At 40.1% G+C, this 26,593-nt stretch overlaps 1 protein-coding gene across 1 annotated transcript in view; it reads left to right on the top strand.

Annotated features, from left to right (window-relative positions):
- The first annotated feature begins 299 nt into the window (after window positions 1-299).
- Window positions 300-26,593, top strand: part of LOC114644665 (sodium- and chloride-dependent GABA transporter 2-like) — a 47,239-nt gene continuing 20,945 nt past the window's right edge. The window contains exons 1-9 of the mRNA XM_051928519.1: window positions 300-426; window positions 12,268-12,408; window positions 18,267-18,354; window positions 20,141-20,273; window positions 20,434-20,568; window positions 23,801-23,904; window positions 24,864-24,988; window positions 25,143-25,255; window positions 25,338-25,475. Coding sequence (XP_051784479.1) covers window positions 300-426; window positions 12,268-12,408; window positions 18,267-18,354; window positions 20,141-20,273; window positions 20,434-20,568; window positions 23,801-23,904; window positions 24,864-24,988; window positions 25,143-25,255; window positions 25,338-25,475 — 1,104 coding nt within the window. The remainder of the gene's footprint in view (window positions 427-12,267; window positions 12,409-18,266; window positions 18,355-20,140; window positions 20,274-20,433; window positions 20,569-23,800; window positions 23,905-24,863; window positions 24,989-25,142; window positions 25,256-25,337; window positions 25,476-26,593) is intronic.

Below are 26,593 nucleotides of genomic sequence, written 5' to 3'. Positions count from 1 at the left end.
GGCGTCTATCAAGGAAGCCGTTGACTTTCACAAACTTGTCATCTGATTGTGTGGTGGCTTTGGCTCTGCCAGACCTGTCCCTGTCAGAGTCTCTCTTGATGGACTCACTGACACCATGCCTTTCTTTGCAAGATCAGCACCTTTAAGGGTTATAATGGCCTATCTGTCTTTGATTCTTAAACATACCTTTGTCATCAGACCTAAACAAGATATAAAATGAGCATTTTGATGAAACAGCCACATATGTGTTATTGTTATATGTCTCCTCTTACCTGCTGATCTGTTTAACAACAGAAAATATGGAAGATGATCCCCTGCAAGGAGCTCATTTACAACTCAGTCAGGACATCTCTGATCTTGGAATGAAGAAACACAACAGAAATCAGTGGGCCAAAAAAGCAGAGTACTTCCTCTCTGTTGCTGGAGGTATTGTTGGATTGGGAAATGTCTGGCGGTTTCCTTACCTGTGCTACAAAAATGGAGGAGGTGAGAGAAGAAAAGCTATTAAGATATTTAAAAATGGCTTACAGTATGGGCTTTAAAAGTGAAATCTGCTTATTTACTTCAGATGCATGAGTACATCTTTTCAAACCTAAGCATATTTTTCGACCAGCAGCAATGAAAAATGCTAACAGCAATCTCAGTGCATTTACACAAGTTTTATATAATATGTATATATAAGACAGGTCCTGGCAGTAGTGCAACAGTTTTACATGCGCAGCACATTTGTTTTTGAACTGCAGTGCAGGTGTTACCGAGGAAAACATCTCATCGACTGTGTTTCACTGCTTAACAGTACACCAGTACCTGCTGCTTCACGGGGGTCTTCAATCCCCCAAACACTTCGATCGTTGATCGTGTGTCTCATTTCCTCTCAGCATTTGATGTTTTGCGGGATAACCTAATCCCCAGACTGTCAACTGAGTGTTTAAGCTTCACAGGGGTCACGTTTACAAAATTATTGGAATTATAACAGCAAATTGCTCAATTAATATTTAAGTTTTATGAACTGAATTAAAAACTTATTTTTTTAGTTCAATTTGTTCACCGGCGGTACAGTATATGGTTCAAATTCTGGTTCAAAAATTAGAAATTTGACTTCTTCATCTTCAAATATGATAATTCTTTTGTGGGGGGTGGGGGGGGCAAACATAAATCAAAAATTTTCTAGGGATGCAGGGCATAGAAAAGGTTGGGAACAACTGTTGTAAAGTGACCTTTAGTCTATTATTATAATTATTATTATTATTAGCAGTAGTAGTAGAAGTAGTAATAGTAATAGAAGTAGTAGTAGTAGTAGTAATAGTGGTAGAAGTAGTAGTAGTAATAGAAGTAGTTGTAGTAATAGTGGTAGAAGTAGTAGTAGTAATAGAAGTAGTTGTAATAGTGGTAGAAGTAGTAGTAGTAGTAATAATAGAAGTGGTAGTAGTAGTAGTAATAGAAGTGATAGCAGTAGTAGTAACAGAAGTAGTAATAGTATTATAAGTAGTAGTAGTAGTAGGAATATTAGTAATAGAAGTGATAGCAGTAGTAGTAATAGAAGTAGTAGTAGTAATAGTGGTAGAAGTAATAGTAATAGAAGTAATAGAAGTGGTAGTAATAGAAGTAGTAGTAACAGTGGTAGATGTATTAGTAGTAGTAGTAGTAGTAATAGTAGTAATAGAAGTGGTAGTAGTAGTGGTAGTAATAGTAGTAATAGAAGTAGTAGTAATAGTGGTAGAAGTAGTAGTAATAGTAGTATTAGAAGTGGTAGTAATAATAGTAATGGAAGTGGTAGTAGTAGTAATAGAAGTAGTAGTAGTAATAGTGGTAGATGTAGTAGTAGTAGTAGTAGTAGTAATAGAAGTGGTAGTAGTAGTAGTGGTAGTAATAGTAGTAATAGAAGAAGTAGTAGTAGTAGTAATAGAAGTAGTAGTAGTAGTAATAGAAGTAGTAGTAGTAATAGTGGTAGATGTAGTAGTAGTAGTAGTAGTAATAGAAGTGGTAGTAGTAGTAGTGGTAGTAATAGTAGTAATAGAAGAAGTAGTAGTAGTAGTAATAGAAGTAGTAGTAGTAGTAGTAATAGAAGTAGTAGTAGTAGTAATAGTGGTAGAAGTAGTAGTACTAGTAGTAGTAGTAGTAACAGAATTAGTAATAGTAATTGAAGTAATGGTGATAGTAGTAGAATTAGTAGTAACAGAAGTAGTAGTTAGTAGTATTATTAGCGCAGCAAAATGGCCATTTTGTAAAACAGGTACAGTAGTTCAGTGGTACATGTAAGTTTATCAATCACACTGTGTATTTAGGACTCTCTGTTCACTCAGTATGCTAGCCCTTATGTCCCTTTCTTTGTGCTTCTTGCAACCTTTTTTTCAATGGATATTCTAGCCCCTACATCCATCTTTCTTTGTGCTTCTCGCTACTTTTGTTCATCAGACATTGCTGCCCCCTTGTGGGTGCCGGACAACATTACGACTGGGCGCAAAAGTCAGATACTGGATGTTTTGTCATTTTATACATATATAGATTATTATTCTATTGGCTTTATCACATCATTTCTAAGATGTCATTCTCTCTGCAATGAAACCAAATCAAATCTGTAAAGCAAAGATTGTTCTTTTTGTTATCTAAATCAAAACAGTAAGAGCAAAGCACCAGCCACACAGCTGCTCCGACACAAACAATTCATAATGTCTGCTTGTCATATCATGTATACATTTACTTGGCAGTAGTGATGAGTAAAGCGGGGAATTTTTATTCATACAGTTATGTGAATACGGAGTGTGAATGGTATAGTGAGTGGATGGTAAAGCTCCCATTTCTGCTTTTATCTGTGTTTCCTTTGCACAGCTACACAGCAGTAAAATCAGTCCTAATTATTTTGCCTCTCATCTTCATCACTGTGGATGTGCAGTCATTTTCTTTTTTTTTTAATTGTGCCATTCAGCATATTTTCAACAGTGAAACACACCAAAATGCATAGTACTCAATTACTTTCCCCTCACTTCCCTGTTTTTTGAATCCTGCAGATGTTAGACTGCATGGTCTAGGCTCCGTGTAGCTTCAAATTTCATGTCTGTCTTCGATGCATGTTGTCTAGATCTGGGCCCAGAGGGATGCCATCTCTCTTTCCCAGGCATTGTGAAGGTAATGATGGCAAACCTAAGGGCTTTAAAGGTCCAAATCTCTCATCTCAGTACCTAGTGTGGAGACTGTTTAACCCTTCCATGAAAGCCCCAAGGCAGGGGTGGCAAACACCAGTCCTGGAGTGCCGCAGTGGCTGCAGGATTTCATTCTAACCATCTTCTTCATTAGTTTAATTAATTTCTTTTGCCTTAATTTTAATTAACTTGATTCAGGCCCCTTAGTTGTTTCTTTTTTTTTAATTAGCTGCCAAACAATAATGAGACACAAAACAAGGTGCCAAATGACCAGCTCACCTGTGCCCATCACACAACATCTGAAAATAAAGAAAGGTGAAGGTCTCAGTAAGGTTGATCTCTCAGGTCCCCAAAACATTTTGAAAATGTTCTTAGAAAAAACAGAAAATCAACAGTTCTGGAAATGTCTGCTGTGGCAGAATGAGAGCAGCAACAAGCCTTTGAAATAAATGACGAGTTTAATGAACAGCAAGAACTGGCTCCTCATTAAGAAACTGGTTGGAGTGAAATTAGCTGGAGTTTGAAGCCCCAATTTAGCTGGTCATCTGTTAACTTGTTTCACATTTGATTTCTGTTTGGCTGTCATTTATTGAAGTAAATAAATAATTCAGAGCACTGAATCTTTAAAAACAGGGCTATTAAAATGAAGGGACAAAGAAGTTAATTAGCAGTGAAAACTGGTCACTGATTAGGAAAAGGGTTAGAATGAAAACCTGCAGCCACTGCGGCCCTCCAGGACTGGAGTTTGACACCCCTGCCCTAAGGTGACTCCCCCCGACCTGAACCTTCGTGACCAGAAAAATGTAAGGGTCTAGACCACATTCATATTAAAATTGTTTATAAAACACAATGCAAAATACAAAGATTAAATGCAAAATATAATAAAGAAAATAATATTCTTATAACAGTTCAGTTGTCATCATCTATGTTCAAGATGCTTTCTATCTATCTTAGACAATTGTTTCAGGTCATACCATACATTTCTGCTTCAAATGATTTGGATCCTCTTACATCCTAATTAACATGTCCTACACCATTGGGCCCCTGAGCAAGGCCCTTAACCTGCAGTTGCCCCGTCTTTGGTTTGACGTTAATCTGCATCAAGCCCTGCTCGTGCGGTGGGTGCTGAAACATGTTGTAATCAGAGCATGCTCTCAACCAACCTTCTGAGATGCTGTAATACTCTTTTGAAATGAACAGTTTCATTTTATGCCTAACAAATCTTAATCCATAATTAAAATTTCTTTGTCTAAGTAATATTTCCTTATTTTTAATTTTATTTTTACTTCTGTTTGTCCCATGCTCACAGTCAGCCATTCCAGTGTGCTCCAAATCCACCACTTTCATTCTGGTACCTAAGAAACCATCAATGGCGTGTCCGAATGAATACTGCCCGATAGCACTTACAATCATATGAAAAAGTTTGGGAACCCCTCTCAGCCTGCATAGTAATTGACTCTCCTTTCAACAAAAAAGTAACAGTGGTATGTCTTTCATTTCCTAGGAACATCTGAGTACTGGGGTGTTTTCTGAACAAAGATTTTTAGTGAAGCAGTATTTAGTTGTATGAAATTAAATCAAATGTGAAAAACTGGCTGTGCAAAAATGTGGGTCCTCTTGTAATTTTGCTGATTTGAATGCATGTAACTGCTCAATGCTGATTACTTGTAACACCAAATTGGTTGGATGAGCTCGTTAAGCCTTGAACTTCATAGACAGGTGTGTCCAATTATGAAGGTATTTAAGGTGGTCAATTGCAAGTTGTGCTTCCCTTTGACTCTCCTCTGAAGAGTGACAGCATGGGATCCTCAAAGCAACTCTCAAAAGATCTGAAAACAAAGATTGTTCAGACTCATGGTTTAGAGGAAGGCTACAAAAAGCCATCTCAGATGTTTAAACTGTCAGTTTCAACTGTAAGGAATGGAATCAGGAAATGGAAGGCCACAGGCACAGTTGCTGTTAAACCCAGCAGGTCTGGCAGGCCAAGAAAAATACAGGAGCGGCATATGAGCAGGATTGTGAGAATGGTTACAGACAACCCACAGATCACCTCCAAAGACCTGCAAGAACATCTTGCTGCAGATGGTGTATCTGTACATCGTTCTACAATTCAGTGCAATTTGCACAAAGAACATCTGTATGGCAGGGTGATGAGAAAGAAGCCCTTTCTGCACTCACACCACAAACAGAGTCGCTTGTTGTCTGCCAATGCTCATTTAGACAAGCCAGATTCATTTTGGAACAAAGTGCTTTGGACTGATGAGACAAAACTTGAGTTATTTGGTCAGAACAAAAAGCGCTTTGCATGGCGGAAGAAGAACACCGCATTCCAAGAAAAACACCTGCTACCTCCTGCCAAATTTGTTGGAGGTTCCATCATGCTGTGGGGCTATGTGGCTAGTTCAGGGACTGGGGCCCTTGTTAACGTCGAGGGTCAGATGAATTCAACCCAATATCAACAAATTCTTCAGGATAATGTTCAAGCATCAGTCACAAAGTTGAAGTTACGCAGGTGCTGGATATTCCAACAAGACAATGACCCAAAACACAGTTTGAAATCTACAAAGGCATTCATGCAGAAGGAGAAGTACAATGTTCTGGAACGGCTGTCACAGTCCCCTGACTTGAATATCATCGAAAATCTATGGGATGATTTGAAGCAGGCTGTCCATGCTCGGCAGCCATCAAATTTAACTGAACTGGAGAGATTTTGTATGGAAGAATGGTCAACAATACCTCCATCCAGAATCCAGACAGTCATCAAAGGCTATAGGAGGCGTCTAGAGGCTGTTATATTTACAAAAGGAGGCTCAACTAAGTATTGATGTCATAGCTCTGTTGGGGTGCCCAAATTTATGCACCTGTCTAATTTTGTTATGATGCATATTGCATATTTTCTGTTAATCCAATAAACTTAATGTCACTGCTGAAATACTACTGCTTCCATAAGGCATGTCATATATTAAAAGGAAGTTGCTACTTTGAAAGCTCAGCCAATGAGAAACAAAAATCTAAAGAATTAAGAGGGGTTCCCAGACTTTTTCATATGACTGTACTTCTACTATCATGAAGCGCTTTGTAAGGCTAGCCATGGCACATGTATGTAAAGTCCAGGCTTCCTAGCTCTCTGTATTGATAAGACTAAAGAATTCATTGCTGACTTCAGGAAAAAACCCACCCCATCAATATCTCAGTCTGCACCAGTAGCACATTACTGAGGACCTTACATGGACTAAGAAAACCACTTCACAGAAATGGCCCAGCAGAGAAGATACTTTTTTTAAAACAACCAAAGTGAGTAAGCCTTCCATCTCCCATTCACCCCACATCTTCTGCATTACAGTCTGGTATCGAAATGCAGCATGTCTGACCGCAAAGAGATCGAAGAAAAGTTTTCCAAATGTTGTTTTCACAGGGACTGCTGTATTGTGCAGGACCCTTCTCACCCCTGTCATGGATATTTCACACTTTTCCCACCTGGAAAAAAGATACTAGAGCATCGGTTAGGTTATCTAATAGCTTTTTCCCCCAGGCTGTCAGACTCATCAGCACAAAGCGGAATTTCCTCGATCATCCACCTTATTCTAAAATGTTAAGATCAGAAGTGGAAAGGTCCCCCCACACCCTTCTCTTTCAGTTTTAAATTAACAGTGCCTACATGTACAAACTACAAATCCCACAAGACCCTCTGCATTTGTTTAAAGACCCTGACCCAATATATCTGGGCTCCCAGTGTTGTTAGTAACATTTAACAATCACCAAACAGGACATACTATACAAAAAAACACCAATGTGGCAACGCTACAATATCACTCTGTTCTTGCAAACTGCTTCTGGATTACACAGTGGGACTTGTTAGCCTGGGTTGCCTTTTTTATTTTTATCTTTTTTCTGTTTTTCAAATTTTGTGTTTTCTTTGGCTTATTTAAAAGACATTCTCTATTTTATAAAGATTCTTTGTTGCGCTTGTCCCTACAAGTAAGAGATCTTAAGGTACCCCTCTCTAGTGAGGTATATTTTTTATATTCCTCCGGACTATCCTTATTTTTTGAACATTTAAAGTCGGCTGCCCATTTCTGGGGCCTGGGAAGGGAGATGTCTGTAGGTAGCAGTGTGGGGTTCGGCTGCCTTGGGGTGAGCAACAAGCCTCTGAAAGTACACTCCTGTCCCTAAGTTTATGGCATATTCATCGAGGTTTTTATGCCTGCAGCTGTCAGTACGTAAACCCCTGACTCATTTACCTTTGACAGTCCAGGAGTATCACTAGTGACTTATTGTACATGTCACTTGAATAATGAAATTTAATCGACAAAACTGCTTTATATTCCTGCACACAGGGGTGTTCTTAGTTCCCTACTTGTTCTTTCTGATGACCTGCGGTGTGCCATTGTTTCTACTTGAAACAGCTTTGGGGCAGTGCATAAGTAAATCTGGCATCATCTGCTGGGAAGACGTCTGTCCTTTTTTTGGAGGTGAGAATCCTAAAATGAGTTGTTAATTTTGTCTTCCTGTATTACTAACATCTGTAGGTCTACTATTGTGTATCGCATAAATTAGGGGTACACAATTACCACAAAATTAATAATTGACAATTATTTTTCTGCTGGAGTATATGAATTTCCCATATCTATCTATCTGTTTTCTTTATTATTATAACTGCAATTATTAAATACAAAAATGTGTTTTGTGCCAACCACAAGCTGTATTCTGTATGCAAACAGTATAGTCGAGCCTCCATTTAGCAGTTTAATAAGAACCACTTAAAAACAGCTAAATGCTGGATTAGTTGAAAAATTAAAAAGTATATATTTTTAAAACAATAATGTTTCTTTTTTATTGTTTAAAAGAAAGATATGGGCCATGTAAAAATTTCTGTCACTATTTTTATAGTAACGTAAATACACTAAATTACTGATATTCAAATGATTAATAAATAAAATGCAAATACCACACAAACATTTAATTTTTTATGAACTAATGTTACTTCTGAAAAATGAGGCCCATGCCATTCAAAAATATAAAATGCAGGAAAATGTTGAATATAGAAATGTTAAATTGGGGTTCTGCTGTATTAATAAATGAAATCAAAGCCAAGAGTAAAATGTAAATGACAGTAATATAAGATTAATATAAGTTAATGCAAGCTCAGTCTGACAGTTCTATTGTACTGGTATTGTGAAAGCATTCATTATTAATGCATAGCAAGCTCAGGAAGTACGTACAGTATTTAGATGATAACCCATTGTTTGTTAGACGCTGCTGCCCTTATGTCATTCATATGCACACAGCACCATCAAATCAAAAGAAGAACATCACTGTCGAAATTCTTTTCAAGTTGACGATATACTTACGTATGCTTTGCACATTATCAGGCAATGACCTTTTACCTCTACAAGATATGGCAATACTGCAACAGCACAGACACCATGCTATGCACAATGATTAGATTTAGCAAAAATGTCACCCAATACTCAATTGCCAAGTGCAGGCTATGAGCAAAGCTCTTGATTCTGCTGCAAGTCCAATCACTGATAGCAATGGGTTTTGCTCCATTATTTGTAATCATATGAGCTTGCTGATTTTCTTCGAGATCCAGAAGGCCAGTGTAACACTCGGTTCTTCGGCAGTTGCGTCTTTGCAAGCATCCACCTTTACGCCTTAATCTCTCGTCACATTACACACAGGCAGGCTTCCATAGTTATACTCAACACAAATCAGTGGTGGTCTCATAATGCACCACCTGTTGAAAATAACTCAGGAGTCCCAAAATCACAAGTTCCAAAAACACTTAAAATATTGCCCACTATTGGGAATACAGTCAAAACCCGAACTAGACACCTTGAAAAATCTTTATAAGATAAAGAGGTTTATTTTATCAAAAGACTCTGCAATACGCAAAGCTCACAAAGGTCAAAGGGATTGCCTGAAAAGGAAAGGCAAACACAGCAATGTCCCAATGCGGAATCCAGAGGAGTAGTCAAAAACAGAACACAAGTTCAAAAATCCATAAGCGTAGTCCCAATACAGTATCCAAAAAGCAAGAGCACAAGTAAACACAAGAAACTCTCCACTCCCTAGCCCAGAGGTCCCCAACTCTGGTCCTGGATGGCCATGGTGGCTGCAGCTTTTCATTCTAACCCTTTTCTTAATTAGTGACCTGAAGAAATGAAGCAATTCAGATAAACGATAAAGAAATTCAGGGGAAGAAATCTAAAAAAACAAGTCTATTAAAATGAATTCAAAAGATGTTAATTAGCAGCAAAAACAGGTCACTAATTAAGAAAAGGGTTTGAATGAAAACCTGTAGTCACTGGGGCCCTCCAGGACCGAAGTTGGGGACCCCTGGCCTAGCCCATTTGAAATGAACCGCCAGGAACTATGGAAGGCCCTCCCATACATGGAGTGGAGGGCTATATTTGGCGGTGACTGGCAGCTGGCCCCGCCCCTTCTGGAACCACCCACGAAACACAAGGGACGTAACCTAGGCCTTTTCCATTTACAAATAAATACAAAGAAAAATGTCCATAATAAATAAAAGAAACATTAATACAATTAAATGGAATAAAATTAGATGACACAAACAAGACAACACAGCTGTGAACCTCAGCCAGGGGAGAAATGCTGGTTGACACATGAGAGATAATCTGTTCATCCTTTGGAATAAAGTAAAGGTAATGCAGCTTCGGAAACACAATGGTGGGAGGGAATTGCATCTTTTACCCTCAGTTTTGATTAATTTGCTGCACACAGTTTTAATTATAACCTTGCCTTTTAATAATTAAAACATTATAACTTTGGTTATCTGAATCTGCTTTCGATTGCCTACTAAATACAGTCATGCGTAAACGTGAACACGTAATTAACTGTGTCTGTGTCACAGAACTAACATTATTGGGACTTGGAACTGCCTGCTTATCTTCCATGTACAAATATTTGAATGCAGTGATTCAACAGTTTGCAGAGTATGCCTTTTTGTTTAATATCATTGCTATTGAAAACAAAATAATTCCATATTACGGATGATTCTGTTCATTTAGGTCATAAAATGTATAAAAAAATAGTGTCAGGTGATCCAGGCTCGACATCACTTACACTTCTCATCCATATTACTAACCGAAGGTTGTAAACCTGATGGGCGCAGGGCGCATCGAGATGCACATGCACTGCCGCACTGCAATGAGCCCACCCATGGCTACCGACACAGCCACAGAAAACACAGAAACGAGAACGTTGTAAACCGGATGTCACGAATCGCCCGCCTACCAGTGTGATCGCTTTGAAGACCCATATAGATTTTAAATAGCGGTTAATTGGCACACGCACGATGACCCGCTAGACTAGATGTACCAGACTCGGCCGTTTGCTTAGGCTGTACAAATCCGAGCCCATAGCTAACGACACAGCCACAGAGAAAACAAGAATGAAACGATTCAGCGCATATTTGAATCACATTACAGTATTACAGTACAGAATCCACAATGAAAGCGCTCAACTAAATACAAACACAAGCCTGTATGGCTACGACCTGTAAACGAGCCCGTATGGATAAAATGAATGAACGAGGGTGCCCACACAAAGAAACTGCTGTAGTACAAATATGTTTATTTAATTAAATGAAACCTTAACCCTGGCTACAACCTGTACACTAAACCTGAGGTACAGCGTGCACGCTAGAGTGTACAGCTGCCCGAGCGCGACCGCCCATACCACCGCATATACCACGTTCGTTTAGTAATGTAACCCTCCATGCCCGGAACCACCGCCATGGCCACTCCAGCACGCGAATCCGCCGCCGTCAGCAAACGACTTCTCGCTGACGACACAGCCATAGAAAAACAAACACGTGACTGCATGGCTGAAAACAATAAACGAAGGCGCCTACAATTGAGTCACAGCTCCAAAAAGAATCCGCTTTAGTACAAATATGTTTATTTAATTAAATGAACTGTCCCAGGACGCACCCAGCCTCCATGATATTTCATCCCTCCAAGTATCAGAGGGAACTGAAAGTGATTGCCATTCGTGGATTTGCGATTCTTTCGAGAATCGGGGGCTTGCTGGTTTTCTCCAGAGGCTGCTGCCAACAGAAGAGTAGGAAATTCACACTTTGTGAAAGGAGTCAGGCACCTTAAAATGCACTGCGCATGGTTGCCTAGATACACATACAGTATATTGAACGCTCCTCTGATTGGCCAATGTACTTGTGTGTACTCATTTGCTGTTTCTAGCAGTCGGTAAGATCTAACAGAGCAGGACTACTACATTTAAAGTAAATGCAGGCTAAACAGATACCAAAAAAGGGGCACAACTTATTCATCAAATGCTCAAGTAGGGGTCAACAGTTAATTTAGAGTGGGGGTGGGGACAAGCCCCCCCCCCCCTTTGATTTTTGTGCGCATTGTTTGACGTACAGTATATAAAATCAAATAGTGGGGCCCCCTTTGGAGTTTAGTGTGCATTAATTCAGATTTGTAAGTCTCAGCCCTGGAGCCATATGTTGGTGGAGTGACACAATACGCCCGATTACACAATGGCTAAGGTTAGGGTTGTGAGAGGGTTACCTGACTCGAATAATGATGACTGCCGAGTAAGCCAAGTGACACAAATGTGTAATCCAATGGCCAGGACTGCTCCAAGGGGCCAGTCAACTCCACCTACTTGTGGCTCCAGGGTTGACGCTGCAGCGATACCCCTCTCCGTTTATTGAAGTAAGCTGTTAAAAATGGAATATTTAGTTAAATTCCAATGTTTAAATGATATGCAAAAAAATGGGACTGTCCTTTAAAACAAAAAGGGACTTCCGGTCACAATAAGTAATCGCCACTTTTCACAGTTAGTACATATCGCAGAAGTCATAATCTGTAATCATGATAATTGTGCAGCCCTAATATGAACCACCACTTATATCTGATCGCTAATCAGTGCAGATTATATTGATCATGCAGCATTACTTACACTTTACACAACCTAAAAAGTAATTTTACTGTACCCTATTTTGTTAATGCACTGCCTTTTGATATTATAAGAAAGTTCCAGAATACAGCTCAGCAATACATTTATATGAGGTAAATATTATTAGTTATTCCTCGAACTGTGAACTCAGACTTGTACTGCTTTGTCGTTGTAGGTATTGGCTATGCCAATGAGATTGTTAGTTTTTACTCAAGTATTTCATACATCATCATCTTAGCCTGGGCCTTTTTCTACCTTTTCCACTCGCTCAGCCAGGAGCTGCCTTGGGCCATTTGCAGCAACACATGGAATACAGGTAAGCAAAAATCAAAATGGAGTCAAATTAAAAATGAAATGAAGATGTGCATCTGCTAAACTGGAGTATCCCGTGCTGGCTTGTTCTCCACATTTTGCAGAGTGGCGCTTACAGCCACCTGTACATATGAATGGAAGGGACATCCGCAATGAAAAAGAAGGCCTCACTATGTCCAAAAATGAGCCCAGTCACATTCCTTTCCCCAGAAGTTAAAGATCCTGCCATTGTTACGGGTTTGTCAAACTAGCCACCTGCTTTATGTAACAGGGTTATTTTCCCGAAACTGTGAACTCACTCAGCACTTGCTGCTGAGAGAGAAAAGTGAGTCTTCATCGATTTCTTTAGACGTGACTTGCTGTACACTTGAGTTGTACTATAAAGTGAAATAGCTAGATAAGAAAAGAGAGGTCACATATAACACTCTGAAACAAAGCACTTCTCTTCCAATTAATGTGGAAGCTACTTCATTTTTTCTTAAACACAATGATTTATGAGCATGCATTGTTATTCCATCCATCCATCCATTTTCCAACCTGCACACAGGGTCATGGGAGTCTGCTGGAGCCAATTCCAGCAAACACAGGGCGCAAGGCAGGAACCAATCCCGGGCACGGTGCCAACCCACCGCAGGGCACACACAAACACACCAAGCACGCACTAGGGCCAATCCACCTAACCTGCATGTCTTTGGACTGTGGGAGGAAACCCACGCAGACACGGGGAGAACATGCAAACTCCCCACAGGGAGGACCTGGGAAGCAAACGAACCCAGGTCTCCTAACTGCGAGGCAGCAGTGCTACCACTGCACCACCATGCCGCCCCGCATTGCTATTCACAAGCCAAAATTTTAAAGTAAGAGTATAAAGTCTTTTCCAGTGTAATACAAACTGTCGATACTAAACGAGTTTACCAAATCGTCACTATCCATCGCAGATTTCCAAATCACTCACGTCACTCTTTTCCCCCCTCTCTGTTCCTTCTGCAGTTTTACTTTAGGAGCTGAAAAAAACATTTGAACGCCTGAACGGATTGAGCAACTAGCAGTTTTGGTTTATTTTAATCACATGGGTTTAAGCTTAGGAGTTCATTAATAATGAAGGATTGCTGAGACGTTAGAATTGTTGGGGTGCCAACCCGATGACTATCCATTTAATTCTAAAGAAAACCAAACAAAAAAAAGGTTGGAGTAAGGTAACACAACATTAACAGTACACTTCTTGTGTTGTGCAATTCCAATAGTGTTTATGTGAAGAGCTCCATCTCGCTCTCTCTCCTTCCTGGGTCCAAATAACAATCAACACTGTTGCCCCACAACCAAGCTTCGGATAAGAGGTGGAAAATGTAATAAATGACTATTCGGCCATAAAATTATTCGATACAAATCTACCTGCCGCCTTTCAAATAATCAGTGCCTATTAGTGTTATTTCCTCCCAACTTTCAATTTTCTAAATAACTCCCAGTACAGGATATTAGAGTCACAACCTGTTAATTCCGTAGTGATGAGCGAAAAGGTTTCACAAGCCTGACACTAAAATGTTTTAGACTGTTTTGGGAGTTTTAAAGTTTTTTGGGTGGTGAAAATACAAGGAATACAGCTCTCAAAACGTGGATTCTTTTCCTCCAGTACGTAATGCTTGTACACTTGTTAAATCAGTTCTGTTTATTTGTCTGTGAAGGTCCCGTGTGGTTTTTCAAAATGTGACATGCTGCCTATTTTTCCACATCAAGACACACCAAAATGCACCAGTGTGTGTGAACTTTCCTGATTTTTCCTCAGAAAAACCCATTACAAGGGAAGCCACTCCCTCCCCACTGTTACCTAGCAACCACTCTTTCCTGTTTCATGATTCCTACAGATGAGGAAGATATGCTCTTCCCAAGCACAGTGGAGTTTCTAGTTTATTTTCTGTCTTTAATGCATCTTTAGGCCTGTAATCACCAAGACTGGCAACATAACTGGCAAAGTGGGGATTGTACTACCAGAACAAATTGTCTACATGTGACAGGAGATGAATCAGGTTTTGTTTTTTTTTTACTAGTAATCTTTATTTAAATAAATGACAGGCAGATGAATATGGACTTGATTTGTATACATGCTTCCAGACAGGAACTAAACTCCTTTTTTCTCGTCAGTAGCATTTCACAGGAAGTAGAACACACGTCTTTTCTTTCTCTCAACGAAATGCATTTAACAGGAAGTGGTACGCTATTTGTTTCGAAACAAAATATCAATATTCGCTTTGAATCCGATTTCCAATCTCTTATTTCAGTTTTTCTTAAACTATGGGTCATGTGATGTCCGAATTTGGGTAGCGTTGAGTCGTGAGTTACAAAGAGTACTGAACGAGAAAGGGTCATGTATGTTTTGCGGAAAGCGTCACGATGGGTCGCCGCTTGCAAGAAGAAAACTATACCCCCGGATGACTATCAGCAGTGATTCTCCAAAGGCCATAGGACAAGGATCAGTGCAGATTCTCCAAGGGGGATAGATCCTGTGGATGATGCACCGTGGCGACTGCAGGTCGTGAAGACACGCAAAAGGCAAAATTGGGTCATTAGAAAAAGAAAGTTTAAAAACCACAGTCCTGGTTTCATTTTACTCATCACTGCTCATCTATAAACATAGAAGGTAGCATAAATTAATACTAAACCTTCACCAAAAAAAAACAACCTTTCTCCTCTTGGTCACATTTGGCCTCAATCTATGAACATCTACTTGTATTGGTGCTTTTTTTACCCACTCCCTTCCTCCTCTGTTCAGTAGATGGTCACTCACCAATTTATTAGTCTAGAACAAGAAGAGAACCAATTTAAAAGTGACCACAGTTATTTGAGAACAACACAATGCCTACATTTGTCCTCCTGAACCTTTTTCCGGATGTTTTCCTACTAGATGTTTGTTTTACCCTCTAATATCACCTCCCTTACTCCTTTTGAGAATCCCCTGTCCGTAACTTCAAATGCAAATGTTTGCAAAATAAAAAGGTAACAAATGAGGAAGGAAATGGAAAATAAAATGTGTGAATACCATCACAGAAAAAGGTGTAATACAGTGTAATACCAAGAACAGAAAGAGCTACTGGTCACACAGAGCTTACAGAATAAAATCACAATAAAAGGAATCAGTGATATGCCGGCCCATGATTACGTATTTTAAGAACAGGGAGGAACACAGGGTGACGTATAAGAGTGGAGGAAGATGCACACAAGGGGATTAGATTGAATCTGAGAAGATCAGTCTCAAGGAGATCGGAGACTGCAAAGTGGTGTCAGGGGAAAGTGTAGTTAGGCAGCAAAGGATGGTGGTCTGTAGGATGAAGTCGGAGATCAAGAAGCCAAGGATCAAATGATGGAAGTTGAAAAAGGAAGACTGCAAGGTTGAGTTCAGGGAGGAGGTAAGACAGGCAGTGGGTGGTAGTGAAAAGTTGCCAGACAGCTGGGAAACTACAGCAGATGTAGTAAGGGTGACAGCAAGAAGGGTGCTTAGTGTGACATCTGGACAGAGGAAGGAGGAAAAGGAAACCAGGTGATGGAACGGAGAGTATACAGAGGAAGAGGCTGGTGAAGAAGAAGCAGGATAGTAAGAGAGATGAGGAAAATAGACAGGAGTAAAAGGAGATAAGGTGTAATGTGAAAAGAGAGGTGGTGAAGGCTAAAGAAAGGGCATATGATGAGTTGCATGAGAGGTTGGACGCTAAGGAGGGAGAAGAGGACCTGTACCAATTGGCCAGACAGACAGACAGACAGACAGACAGACAGACAGACAGACAGACAGACAGACAGACAGACAGATAGATAGATAGATAGATAGATAGATAGATAGATAGATAGATAGATAGATAGATAGATAGATAGATAGATAGATAGATAGATAGATAGATACTTTATTAATCCCAAGGGGAAATTCACATACCCCAGCAGCAGCATACTGATAAAGAACAATATTACATTAAAGAGTGATAACAATGCAGGTATACAGACAGACAATAACTTTGTATTATTCTAACATAGTGGGACCGAGTTGGGAAAGATGTGCAGCAGGTTAGGATGATAAAGGATAAAGATGGAAACGTACTCACAAGTGAGGAGGGTGTGTTGAGCAGATGGAAAGAGTACTTTGAGAGGCTGATGAATGAAGAGAACAAGAGAGAGAAGAGGTTGGATGATGTGGAGATAATGAATCAGGAAGTACAATGGATTAGCAAGGAGGAAGTAAGGACAGCTATAAAGAGAATGAAGAATGGAAAGGCAGTTGGTCCTGATGACATATCAGTGTAAGCATGGAGGTGTTTAAGAGAGATGGCAGTGACGTTTTTAACCAGATTGTTAAATTAACCGAAATCTTGGAAAGTGAGAGGATGCTTGTGGAGTGGAGAAAAACGGTCCTGGTACCGTTTTTTAAGAAGAAGGGTGATGTGCAGAGCTGCAGTAACTACAGGGGGATAAAATTGATGAGTCACAGCATGAAGTTATGGGAAAGAGTAGTGGAAGCTAGGTTAAGAAGGGAGGTGATGGTCAGTGAGCAGCAGTATGGTTTCATGCCAAGAAAGAGCTCCACAGATGCAATGTTTGCTCTGAGGGGGTTGATGGAGAAGTAGAGAGAAGGCCAGAAGGAGTTGCATTATGTTTTTGTGGACTTGCCTCGAGAGGAGTTGTGGTACAGTATGAGGAAGGTGGGAGTGGTAGAGAAGTATGTAAGAGTGATACAGGATATGTATGAGGAAGAGGTGGGGATATGCTCTAAAGAGGAGAAGAATGAAGATCAGTTGGAACAAGACAGAATACATGTGTATAAATTAAAGGGAGATCAGAGGGTAGTAAGGATGTAGGGAGTACAGTTGGCAAAGGTGGATGAGTTTAAATACTTGGGATCAACAGCACAGAGTAACAGGGAGTGTGAAAGAGAAGTGAAAAAGAGAGTGCAGGCAGGGTGGAATGGGTGGAGAAGAGTGCCAGGAGTGCTTTGTGACAGCAAGAGTGAAACGGAAGATCTACAAGATGGTAGTGCAACCAACTATGTTATATCATTTTGAGACAGTGGCACTGACAAGAAAAATCAGGAGACAGAGCCAGAGATGGCAAAGTTAAAAATGTTAAAATTTGCACTGGGTGTAACGTGTATGGACAGGATTAGAAATAAATACATTGGAGGGTCAGCTCAGGTTGTATGGTTTGGGAAAATGAAGTCAGAGAGGCGAGACTGCATTGGGTTGGACATGTGCAGTGGAGAGATGCTGGGGATACTGGGAGAAGGGTGCTAAGGATAGAACTGCCAGGTAAGAAATAAAGAGGAAGGTCTAAGAGAAGGATTATGGATGTAGTGGGAGATGACATGAAGGTGGTGGCTGTAACTGAGAAAGATGCAGAGGACAGAAAGATATGGAAACAGATGTCTGCTGTGGTGACCCTTAACGGTGAGGAAGAAAATGTTATAATTTTTCCATTATATTTAAAAAGTTAGATGGGGGTTTTCTGCTCATGTTTTTGTTATTTGTCACTTTCTCACAGGTGGGATTGAATTGTTTTTTTTGTTTTTTATATTTAATTTTTTTCCACTGTACTGATTTTGACATACCTGTTATTATAGTATTGTAATGTTATTATACCCACACAATGACTAGAAATCAAAAGAGAATCTACAATCACTCATTATTTTAGTAGGAAACGGTTAAGATTTAATCACAATCTCTGTTCTCCATATTAAAGAAAAAGCAAGAATATTTGATTCCACTGCAGCTTCCATAAAAAATTTAAACTTAGAACAATTCACACATGAAATTACGAAGGACAATCAATCTGTGGTCAAGCAATGGCCTTTCAATCACTACTGACATATTGCTTATATATACTCCACAGCATCCTGCAAGGAGTTTAACAAGACAAAGCTTTTCACCAACTGGACGAAAGTGGACAATGCAACCTCACCAGCACTGGAATTCTGGGAGTAAGCCAGACTTATGTTTTAAAATATGTTTAAGGGGACTTGGAAATGTAATTAATGAGAAAGGGGTGAGTGTCAAGTTCAAACTCATTGTCATGTGGACACTCACATAGTGTGCATAGTACAGTGAATTCTACACTCCTCAGAACAGCTGATGATAGTACAATATCAAACACACACACACACATAAAACACAAATATTTAAAGGTTTCAATATCCATCCATTATCCAACCCGCTATATCCTAACACAGGGTCACGGGGGTCTGCTGGAGCCAATCCCAGCCAACACAGGGCACAAGGCAGGAACCAATCCCAGGCAGGGTGCCAACCTATTACAGGACACACACACCAAGCACACACCAGGGCCAATTTAGAATTGCCAATGCACCTAACCTGCATGTCTTTGGACTGTGGGAGGAAACCCATACAGACACGGGGAGAACATGCAAACTCCACGCAGGGAGGACCCGGGAAGCGAACCCAACTGCAAGGCAGCAGCACTACCACTGCGCCACCGTGCCGCCCCAGGTTTCAATATACAGTATACAATTATATACAATACACACACACTAGCTGGCATGGACTATTAGTGTAATGTTAAAGTGTAGAATCATCAGCAAGATTTTCATCTGCATAGTTTATGCGGTATTCACAAACTGAGAACCAGTAAGGCACTGAAGTCATTTCATCTGCTAATGCAAATTCTTCTTGATCTTTCAAGGTGACAAATCTTTGTTGAATGAGATTTGCGCTCATAGCTGTCAACTCATTATAATCATTTTGAATGCTGATATGGAGTTTATCTGGCGTCTTGTTTCTTTTTTTTTTCTACTTGTTTCTGCTTCACCTTTTGGTAATTTTCACTTCTTCAGATTCATTTGCATTTTGTAATTTAGATGCTGCCATCTGACTTCTTTTTTCCACTGTGAACATTTTCATTGCTTAAATTTGTTCTTCTTGTATGCTTTGCTACAGCTTCTCAGTCTAATCTTGTCTTTTACTGATCAAGCAATTCATTTGTCAAGCTTGATGCCCTCTATGCACAGTGCTTTTTCTCATATATTTGTTCTTATTTAATATTATTGATTGTTAATTTGGCCAGCATGCTAATTTGAAAATTTGTTTCCCTGAAATTCAGAACTGGTTTCATCTGGAAGCAAGCTACCGTTAATTGTAGCCAAACTTCTTTCACCTGGAAGCAAACCCCCTTTTAGACAGAAAATGACTTACATACTCTCCCTCCATATATATTATATAGGCATATATTTATTTTTCTGCGGTGGGTTGGCACCCTGCCCAGGATTGGTTCCTGCCTTGTGCCCTGTGTTGGCTGGGATTGGCTCCAGCAGACCCCCGTGACCCTGTGTTCGGATTCAGCGGGTTGGAAAATGGATGGATGGATATTTATTTTTCTGTTGAACTTTTCCTGAACACACAGCGGGAATTACAAAATATTCCAACAGACGGTGCATCACTAATGCTAAGTCTGAATTCTGAGTGTTGTCGGTTTATATATATAACCCTTGCAGATCATTTTACTGACTTTGTTTTTTTGACTCATTATGATGACCAAAGCATGCAGAGTATCCACAAGGATGTCAGTTCAATGCTAAGCTCTGCTATGATCATGGCCAAGTCATTCTAGTCGCCAGGGACCCTACGATAGCAGTAAGCAGTACACACACAAACAGATTTATATGTTGCTTTAGCAGTGAGTGTAGTTACGCTTGAGCAGAATGACACATGAAGATAAGTCCTGAACATGAAAAATGTGTTCTGATCTCATAGCAGGCGGGTGTTGAACATCTCTAGAGGGATTGACAAACTGGGCAGCGTGAACTGGGAAATGGCACTGTGCCTTCTGCTCGCCTGGATTATCTGTTACTTCTGTATCTGGAAGGGTGTGAAATCTGCAGGAAAGGTGAGGAGCTCCTCTAATTCTGTTGGATTGGACTTAAACTAACATACACCATTCACTGACATGCAATTACAGAAAGACTTTTCAAAGCACAGAGAGTTTGAAACAAATTACAAATAAATATTAAATAGTCTTGTGTCTCCTGTGCCTTTGCTTCCTGCAGGTGGTGTATTTTACGGTCTCATTCATTTACATTATGCTGATCATCCTCTTGGTGCGAGGACTCACTCTCCCTGGGGCCAAGGATGGCATTATTTACTACTTGTATCCGGAGCCATCTCGACTTGCAGACCCTCAGGTGCCAAAATCTACCTATATTTCTTTTCAAAAGACAAAATCTCAAACCATAATATGGGAGCGCTACTTGTCTAACCCAGGGCAATGTCAGGGGCGACGATATATATTGCAAAACCAACAGACCCTCAGTCCTAAATATATAAGTAGCCGAGTCCTGTCCATCAGGTTGGGTAGTTCATCCATTTTCTCACCAAAGAAGAGCAGTGGACTCTCTTCCTTACATCAGCACAGTTAATCAGTTACTATATATATTTATATATATTTATTTGACAGTAAACTATTTCAACCATTCTATGATCTGCTCTTCACAAACTGAGGGCACCGTGGCGGACGTTAGCAGATCGCTGGCCAACCACAAGCGTTACCTGGTAGGTAACCACCCATACAATCAGATTGTGACACAGACTACGAATGCCGTGAATATATCTATATATATATATATATATACAGGTATATATATATTGTGAGATATGCCCGAACACCACCAGACTGAGTCCACATCTTTATAAAAAAGCACACGTTTTTTAATTTACAGACAGATAGATAGATAGATAGATAGATAGATAGATAGATAGATAGATAGATAGATAGATAGATAGATAGATAGATAGATAGATAGATAGATAGATAGATAGATAGATAGATAGATAGATAGATAGATAGATAGATAGATACTTTATTAATCCCAAGGGGAAATTCACATACTCCAGCATACTGATAAAAACAATATTAATTAAAGAGTGATAACAATGTTAAAAAAAATGAAAAAAGTTAAAAAATGCAAGGTGGAGAGTGCGAGGAAGGTATAACAGTCAATAATCTTGTATAGTGTTAACTTTTAACCACGGTGGAATTGAGGAGTCGCATAGTGTGGGGGAGGAACGATCTCCTCAGTCTGTCAGTGGAGCAGGACATTGACAGCAGTCTGTCGCTGAAGCTGCTCCTCCATCTGGAGATGATACTGTTCAGTGGATGATAGTGGATTCTCCATGATTGATAGGAGCCTGCTCAGCGCCTGTCACTCTGCCACAGATGTCAAACTGTCCAACTCTGTGCCTATCATAGAGCCTGCCTTCCTCACCAGTTTGTCCAGGCGTGAGGCGTCCCTTTTCTTTATGCTGCCTCCCCAGCACACCACCGTATAGAAGAGGGCATTCACCACAACCGTCTGATAGAACATCTGCAGCATCTTATTCTAAGGTAGTCGGCTCTGTCCTCTTTTACACAGAGCATCAATATTGGCAGTCCAGTCCAATTTATCATCCAGCTGCACTCCCAGGTATTTATAGGTCTGCACCATCTGCACACAGTCACCTCTGATGATCACGGGGTCCATGAGGGTCCTGGTCCTCCTAAAATCCACCACCAGCTCCTTGGTTTTGCTGGTGTTCAGGTGTAGGTGGTTTGAGTCGCACCATTTAACAAAGTCATTGATTAGGTCCCTATACTCCTCCTCCAGCCCATTCCTGATGCAGCCCACGATAGCAGTGTCATCAGCGAACTTTTGCACATGGCAGGACTCCGAGTTGTATTGGAAGTCTGATGTATATAGGCTGAACAGGACCGGAGAAAGTACAGTCCCCTGTGGTGCTCCTGTGTTGCTGACCACAATGTCAGACCTGCAGTTCCCGAGACGCACATACTGAGGTCTCTCTGTAAGATAGTCCACGATCCATGCCACCAGGTATGAATCTACTCCCATCTCTGTCAGCTTGTCCCTAAGGAGCAGAGGTTGGATTGTGTTGAAGGCGCTAGAGAAGTCTAGAAACATAATATACTGTACATAATAATATGCAAGCTTTTGAGGCAATTCAGGCCCCTTCTTCAGGCAAGATGGATTACACATTGAAATCTTTTTAGTTAGCCAATAAAAGGTGTCATTTTGCTTGACTTCTCATTACATCTGTAATGGCTAACATGGTACAACATCCTAGTACTGTACTCATAGGAATTAAAAGACAGGTGACTGTCTGTTGTGTTCATTCAGTAATTATGTCTCTGCTATCCAACAGATGGCACAAACAAACATTAGCCCTGCTTTTACGAATCTTATACCAAATGGTATGTAATAAAGACAATTGTCAATGCTGAGGTCTATGTTGATTACTTCATTTTTGACCCTCCTTAGACAGGTAACAGGTAGATATAATAACACAAGTGGGTATTGAACACTGGATATTACACCTTAAGAGAAATCTCTAACAGCTTTTTAATCAATGTTAATAGTATTGATTACTTAATATCCATGTGTTTTGTGGGTGAATCCTCAAGAGGTGGGGTCACCTGCACATCAGCTTCAGCCCTATAAAGGTGGGTGTAACCAATAGCTCCTTGCAGTTTATTCAAATGCGTGGGTGTTGGCGAGTGTTTCTTTATGATGAATTCTGCGCCTTTGTGATTTACAGGAGTTGTGACTTTTTTGCTGTGTTCTTGACTACTCTTTGGATTTCATATTGAGACCTTGTTCAACTTGGACTGCATTTGCTAACAACTCCTTTTTGCCTTTTGTACTCTGTGGAGTATATATTTGTTTCAGAGCATGTTTTGAAGAAAATATCTTTTATTTTAAAAGATTCTCTGTTTGTCCTTGTTACTAGGCAGTTTTGATGGTTTCCTCATATAGGGCATTTTTAGAATATTTCGAGTTTCACAACAAGACCTACTAGAACAGAGTGGTATGAGCTATGGAGAGAGACTGAAGGAGCTAAATATTTTCAGTTTATGCAAATAAACTTATGGATACAATAAAAATGTTTAAAATTAATCAGGGAATTAGTAGGGTAGATGCCAGCTGTTACTTTAAAATGAGTCCTACAGCAAGAACAGGGGGACATGGATGGAAACTGGTTAGAGGAAAACTTGCAGACATATAAACTATTTGTTAAGCAGTTACAGAAAATGGATTGTTGGATGATGCTTGTGCAGCCACCTCACATAACACTTAGCCAAAGTTATAATTAAACAAATATATATGCAACACTGCTGATATTATTATGTCATATTAACTTAGTATCAGCAAGGAAAACAATGCCCATTGCCAGTCACCCTGTACAGGGCTGCTTTTTGCAGGCTTCTGCCAGGGGCTGCTGAGATCTGAGTGGCTCTGGCACCCCGTCATCCTGAACTGGATCAAGCAGGTTTGAGAATGTTATCTGGATGTTATACCACAGTTAACTATATTTCCTAATTTCCTAAATGTCAGACATAATTGCAGTATATCTCTTACATGTCAGGTCTGGATGGAAGCTGGAACTCAGATTTTCTTCTCATACACTCTCTGTCTTGGTGTCCTAACAGCACTCAGCAGTTGTAACAAGTACTCAAATGACTGCTACAGGTAAGCCCCCCAATCTTCTTGCCTTTAGCAAGTGTGTATTCTTAAGATTTTGTGGTAAAAGCTAATGTGTCAAGTTGTTGAGAAGAGCTTCCTGGAAAATAATGAAATGATAAAACAAACAGACTAAATACCGTATTTACTTGTGTACCACGCGCCCCCGTGTAAGACGCGCACCCTAATTTTTACAAAGAAAATCACGAAAAAAATTTGCCCCGTGTACGACGCGCGTTGTGATTGTATAGGAAGAGTTTAGGGCACGTTTTCCACGAAATGCCCTTCTGTTTTTGCATGACGAAAGAGCGAGCGAGAGAGAGAGAGAGAGCGTGAGCGAATGAGTAAGAGAGAGAGAGAGAGCGAGAGAGAGAGCGCGAGCGAATGAGCGAGTGAGAGAGCGAGAACATGAGCGAGAGAGAGAGTGCGCGCGTGAGCGAGCACAAGAGAGAGAGAGAGAGAGAGAGAGCGAGCGAGAGAGCCCAAGCAGAAGAAGTAAACATTATAGAAAAAAATTTCCTTGTGTATGACGCTCACCTGATTTTCTAATGCTAATTTTCGGGATAAAATGTGCATGTGGTACACGGGTAAATACGGTAATAAATTAGTTGACTGAGCAATCAATCAATCAAATAAGTCATTAATTTCATTTTATACAAAAGGAACTCCACTTGGGAAATGCAGCAGGTGGAGTGTTCACCTAAAAGCCTTTGGACCTTGTTTCAAATCTGATCGGGTGCCTTCTGCATAGATTTTGCATGATTTTCTCTTGTAGTCCAAATTATTATTATGTTGATTGGCTACTTAAATTTATCAAGCACTGGAATTCCATCCATCCAGGGTTGGTTCCTGTGCTCTACTCTTTGATGCTGGAATATAAAACAGCTCCATCAGACTTGCAGGGTCTGCTGACAGAATTCCTAGATAGTGACATACCAGACAGGTTGGACTAATTTGTCTTTTTTTAGGGATTGCGTTTACTTGTGCCTACTGAACAGTGGCACAAGCTTCTTGGCTGGCTTTACTGTTTTTTCTACATTGGGCTTCATGGCATATGAACAAGGAGTGCCCATTGATGAAGTGGCAGAGTCCGGTAAGCACACAACAGGGCTGAGCATTTGTAGCTCTGAAACTGCTCTGTGTACTACTTCATTCTCTATTTTGGCCCACCTTCAACCTTATGGATACTTACGTGGTGCCTTCAAATGAGAGCCCCTTTATAGACCTGTATTGATTTTTCCTTACAGGTCCAGGTCTCATCTTCATTGTGTACCCACATGCTATTTCTATGATGCCCGTCCCTCAGCTCTGGACATTCTGCTTGTTTATTATGGTCATACTTCTTGGATTGGACACTCAGGTGCTTGTTAATTCTGATGCTACCACTACCTGAATTCTTATTATCATTTAAACAACTAAGTGATTTTCTTTTTATTTGACAGTTTCTTGGTGTTGAAAACATCATGATAGCTGCCAAGGACATGTTTCCTCATTATTTCCAAAAGGAAGGAAGGTTACAGGCTTTTCTGCTGGTTTTCTCAATTTTTGGCTTCTTAGTTGGACTCCCAATGGTTGCAGAGGTAATTATGAAGAAAAATAAATAAGTATTTTGTACCTAGCACTTACCACAATATTAGAAAGTTCAGAGCACCAAGCACACCACTGACTGTCATCACAAAAGTTTACATTTTTTTACAAAGTGGGCAGTGTTGTAATGCAAATCAATTTTAAAGTACTACTTGTTTTCATGAGTTAATGTACAATAGTGATGAGTGAAACAGCAGAGGTTTGTTTCACATGCAGATTTGCAAAATTGCCCTTACAATCGTTTTGCATGCAAATTCGCAATTACTAAACATAAAACTCCCAATTTGTTTTTTGGGTGGAAAGCAAGGGATACTGCTCAGAAAGCATCATTCCATTGAGAACATTGATGTATTTCTTTCTCAGTTGCCTCCCACTCTTTCAGGGCTGCTTCCATGCAGCTCCACACACTCTCATCGGCCTCATGCACTGCCTGTCCAGACATTCAGGACACCGGTTCTGTCTCACACCACAACGTCGTCGGCAAATAGCATGCACTAGGAGGACTGCTCTCTTATCCCAGGAGTCAATATGTCTGTAACCAGATCAAAGAGGTAAGGACTTAAAGAAGACCCCTGGTGATCTTGTCAAAATATTCCAACGCTACGTCTAACCCGAGTCCTCACTCTCTCATACATAGCCTGGGCAATTCTCACAAACTTCTTAGGTCCTCCTGTCTCTCTCATGCACCTCCAGACCTCTTGACGTGACACTTGGTCATAAGACTTCTCCAAATCAAAAATCACCACATGCAAACCTTTCTGTTCTTCTCGATTCTTCTCTAAGAGCTGTCTCAAAGCAAAGAATGCATCAGTGGTTCCCCTGCTTGTCATAAAACCAAACTAGTCCTCCACTATTGTGGTCTCCTCCCTGAGCCTTCTCTTTATAACCATTTTCTAAATTTTCATTGCGTGTTACCTCACCTTTATCCCTTTATAACTTTTCACAATCCTACATATCTCCTTTCTCCATGTAACACTGTTCCTGTCTAAAATTTCCAAATACATTTGTGTTAATACTTTAATTAATTAATAATAAATAGATGAACAAAGGAAGAAGCCACAGATAAGGCACAAGTCCAGTTCAGGGCACATGCATGTAAACACCCACAGGG

This window comes from Erpetoichthys calabaricus, chromosome 5 (genome assembly GCF_900747795.2).
Source record: "Erpetoichthys calabaricus chromosome 5, fErpCal1.3, whole genome shotgun sequence".
Classification (NCBI taxonomy): Eukaryota; Metazoa; Chordata; class Cladistia; order Polypteriformes; family Polypteridae; genus Erpetoichthys; species Erpetoichthys calabaricus.
This window is presented reverse-complemented; position numbering and strand designations above follow the sequence as displayed.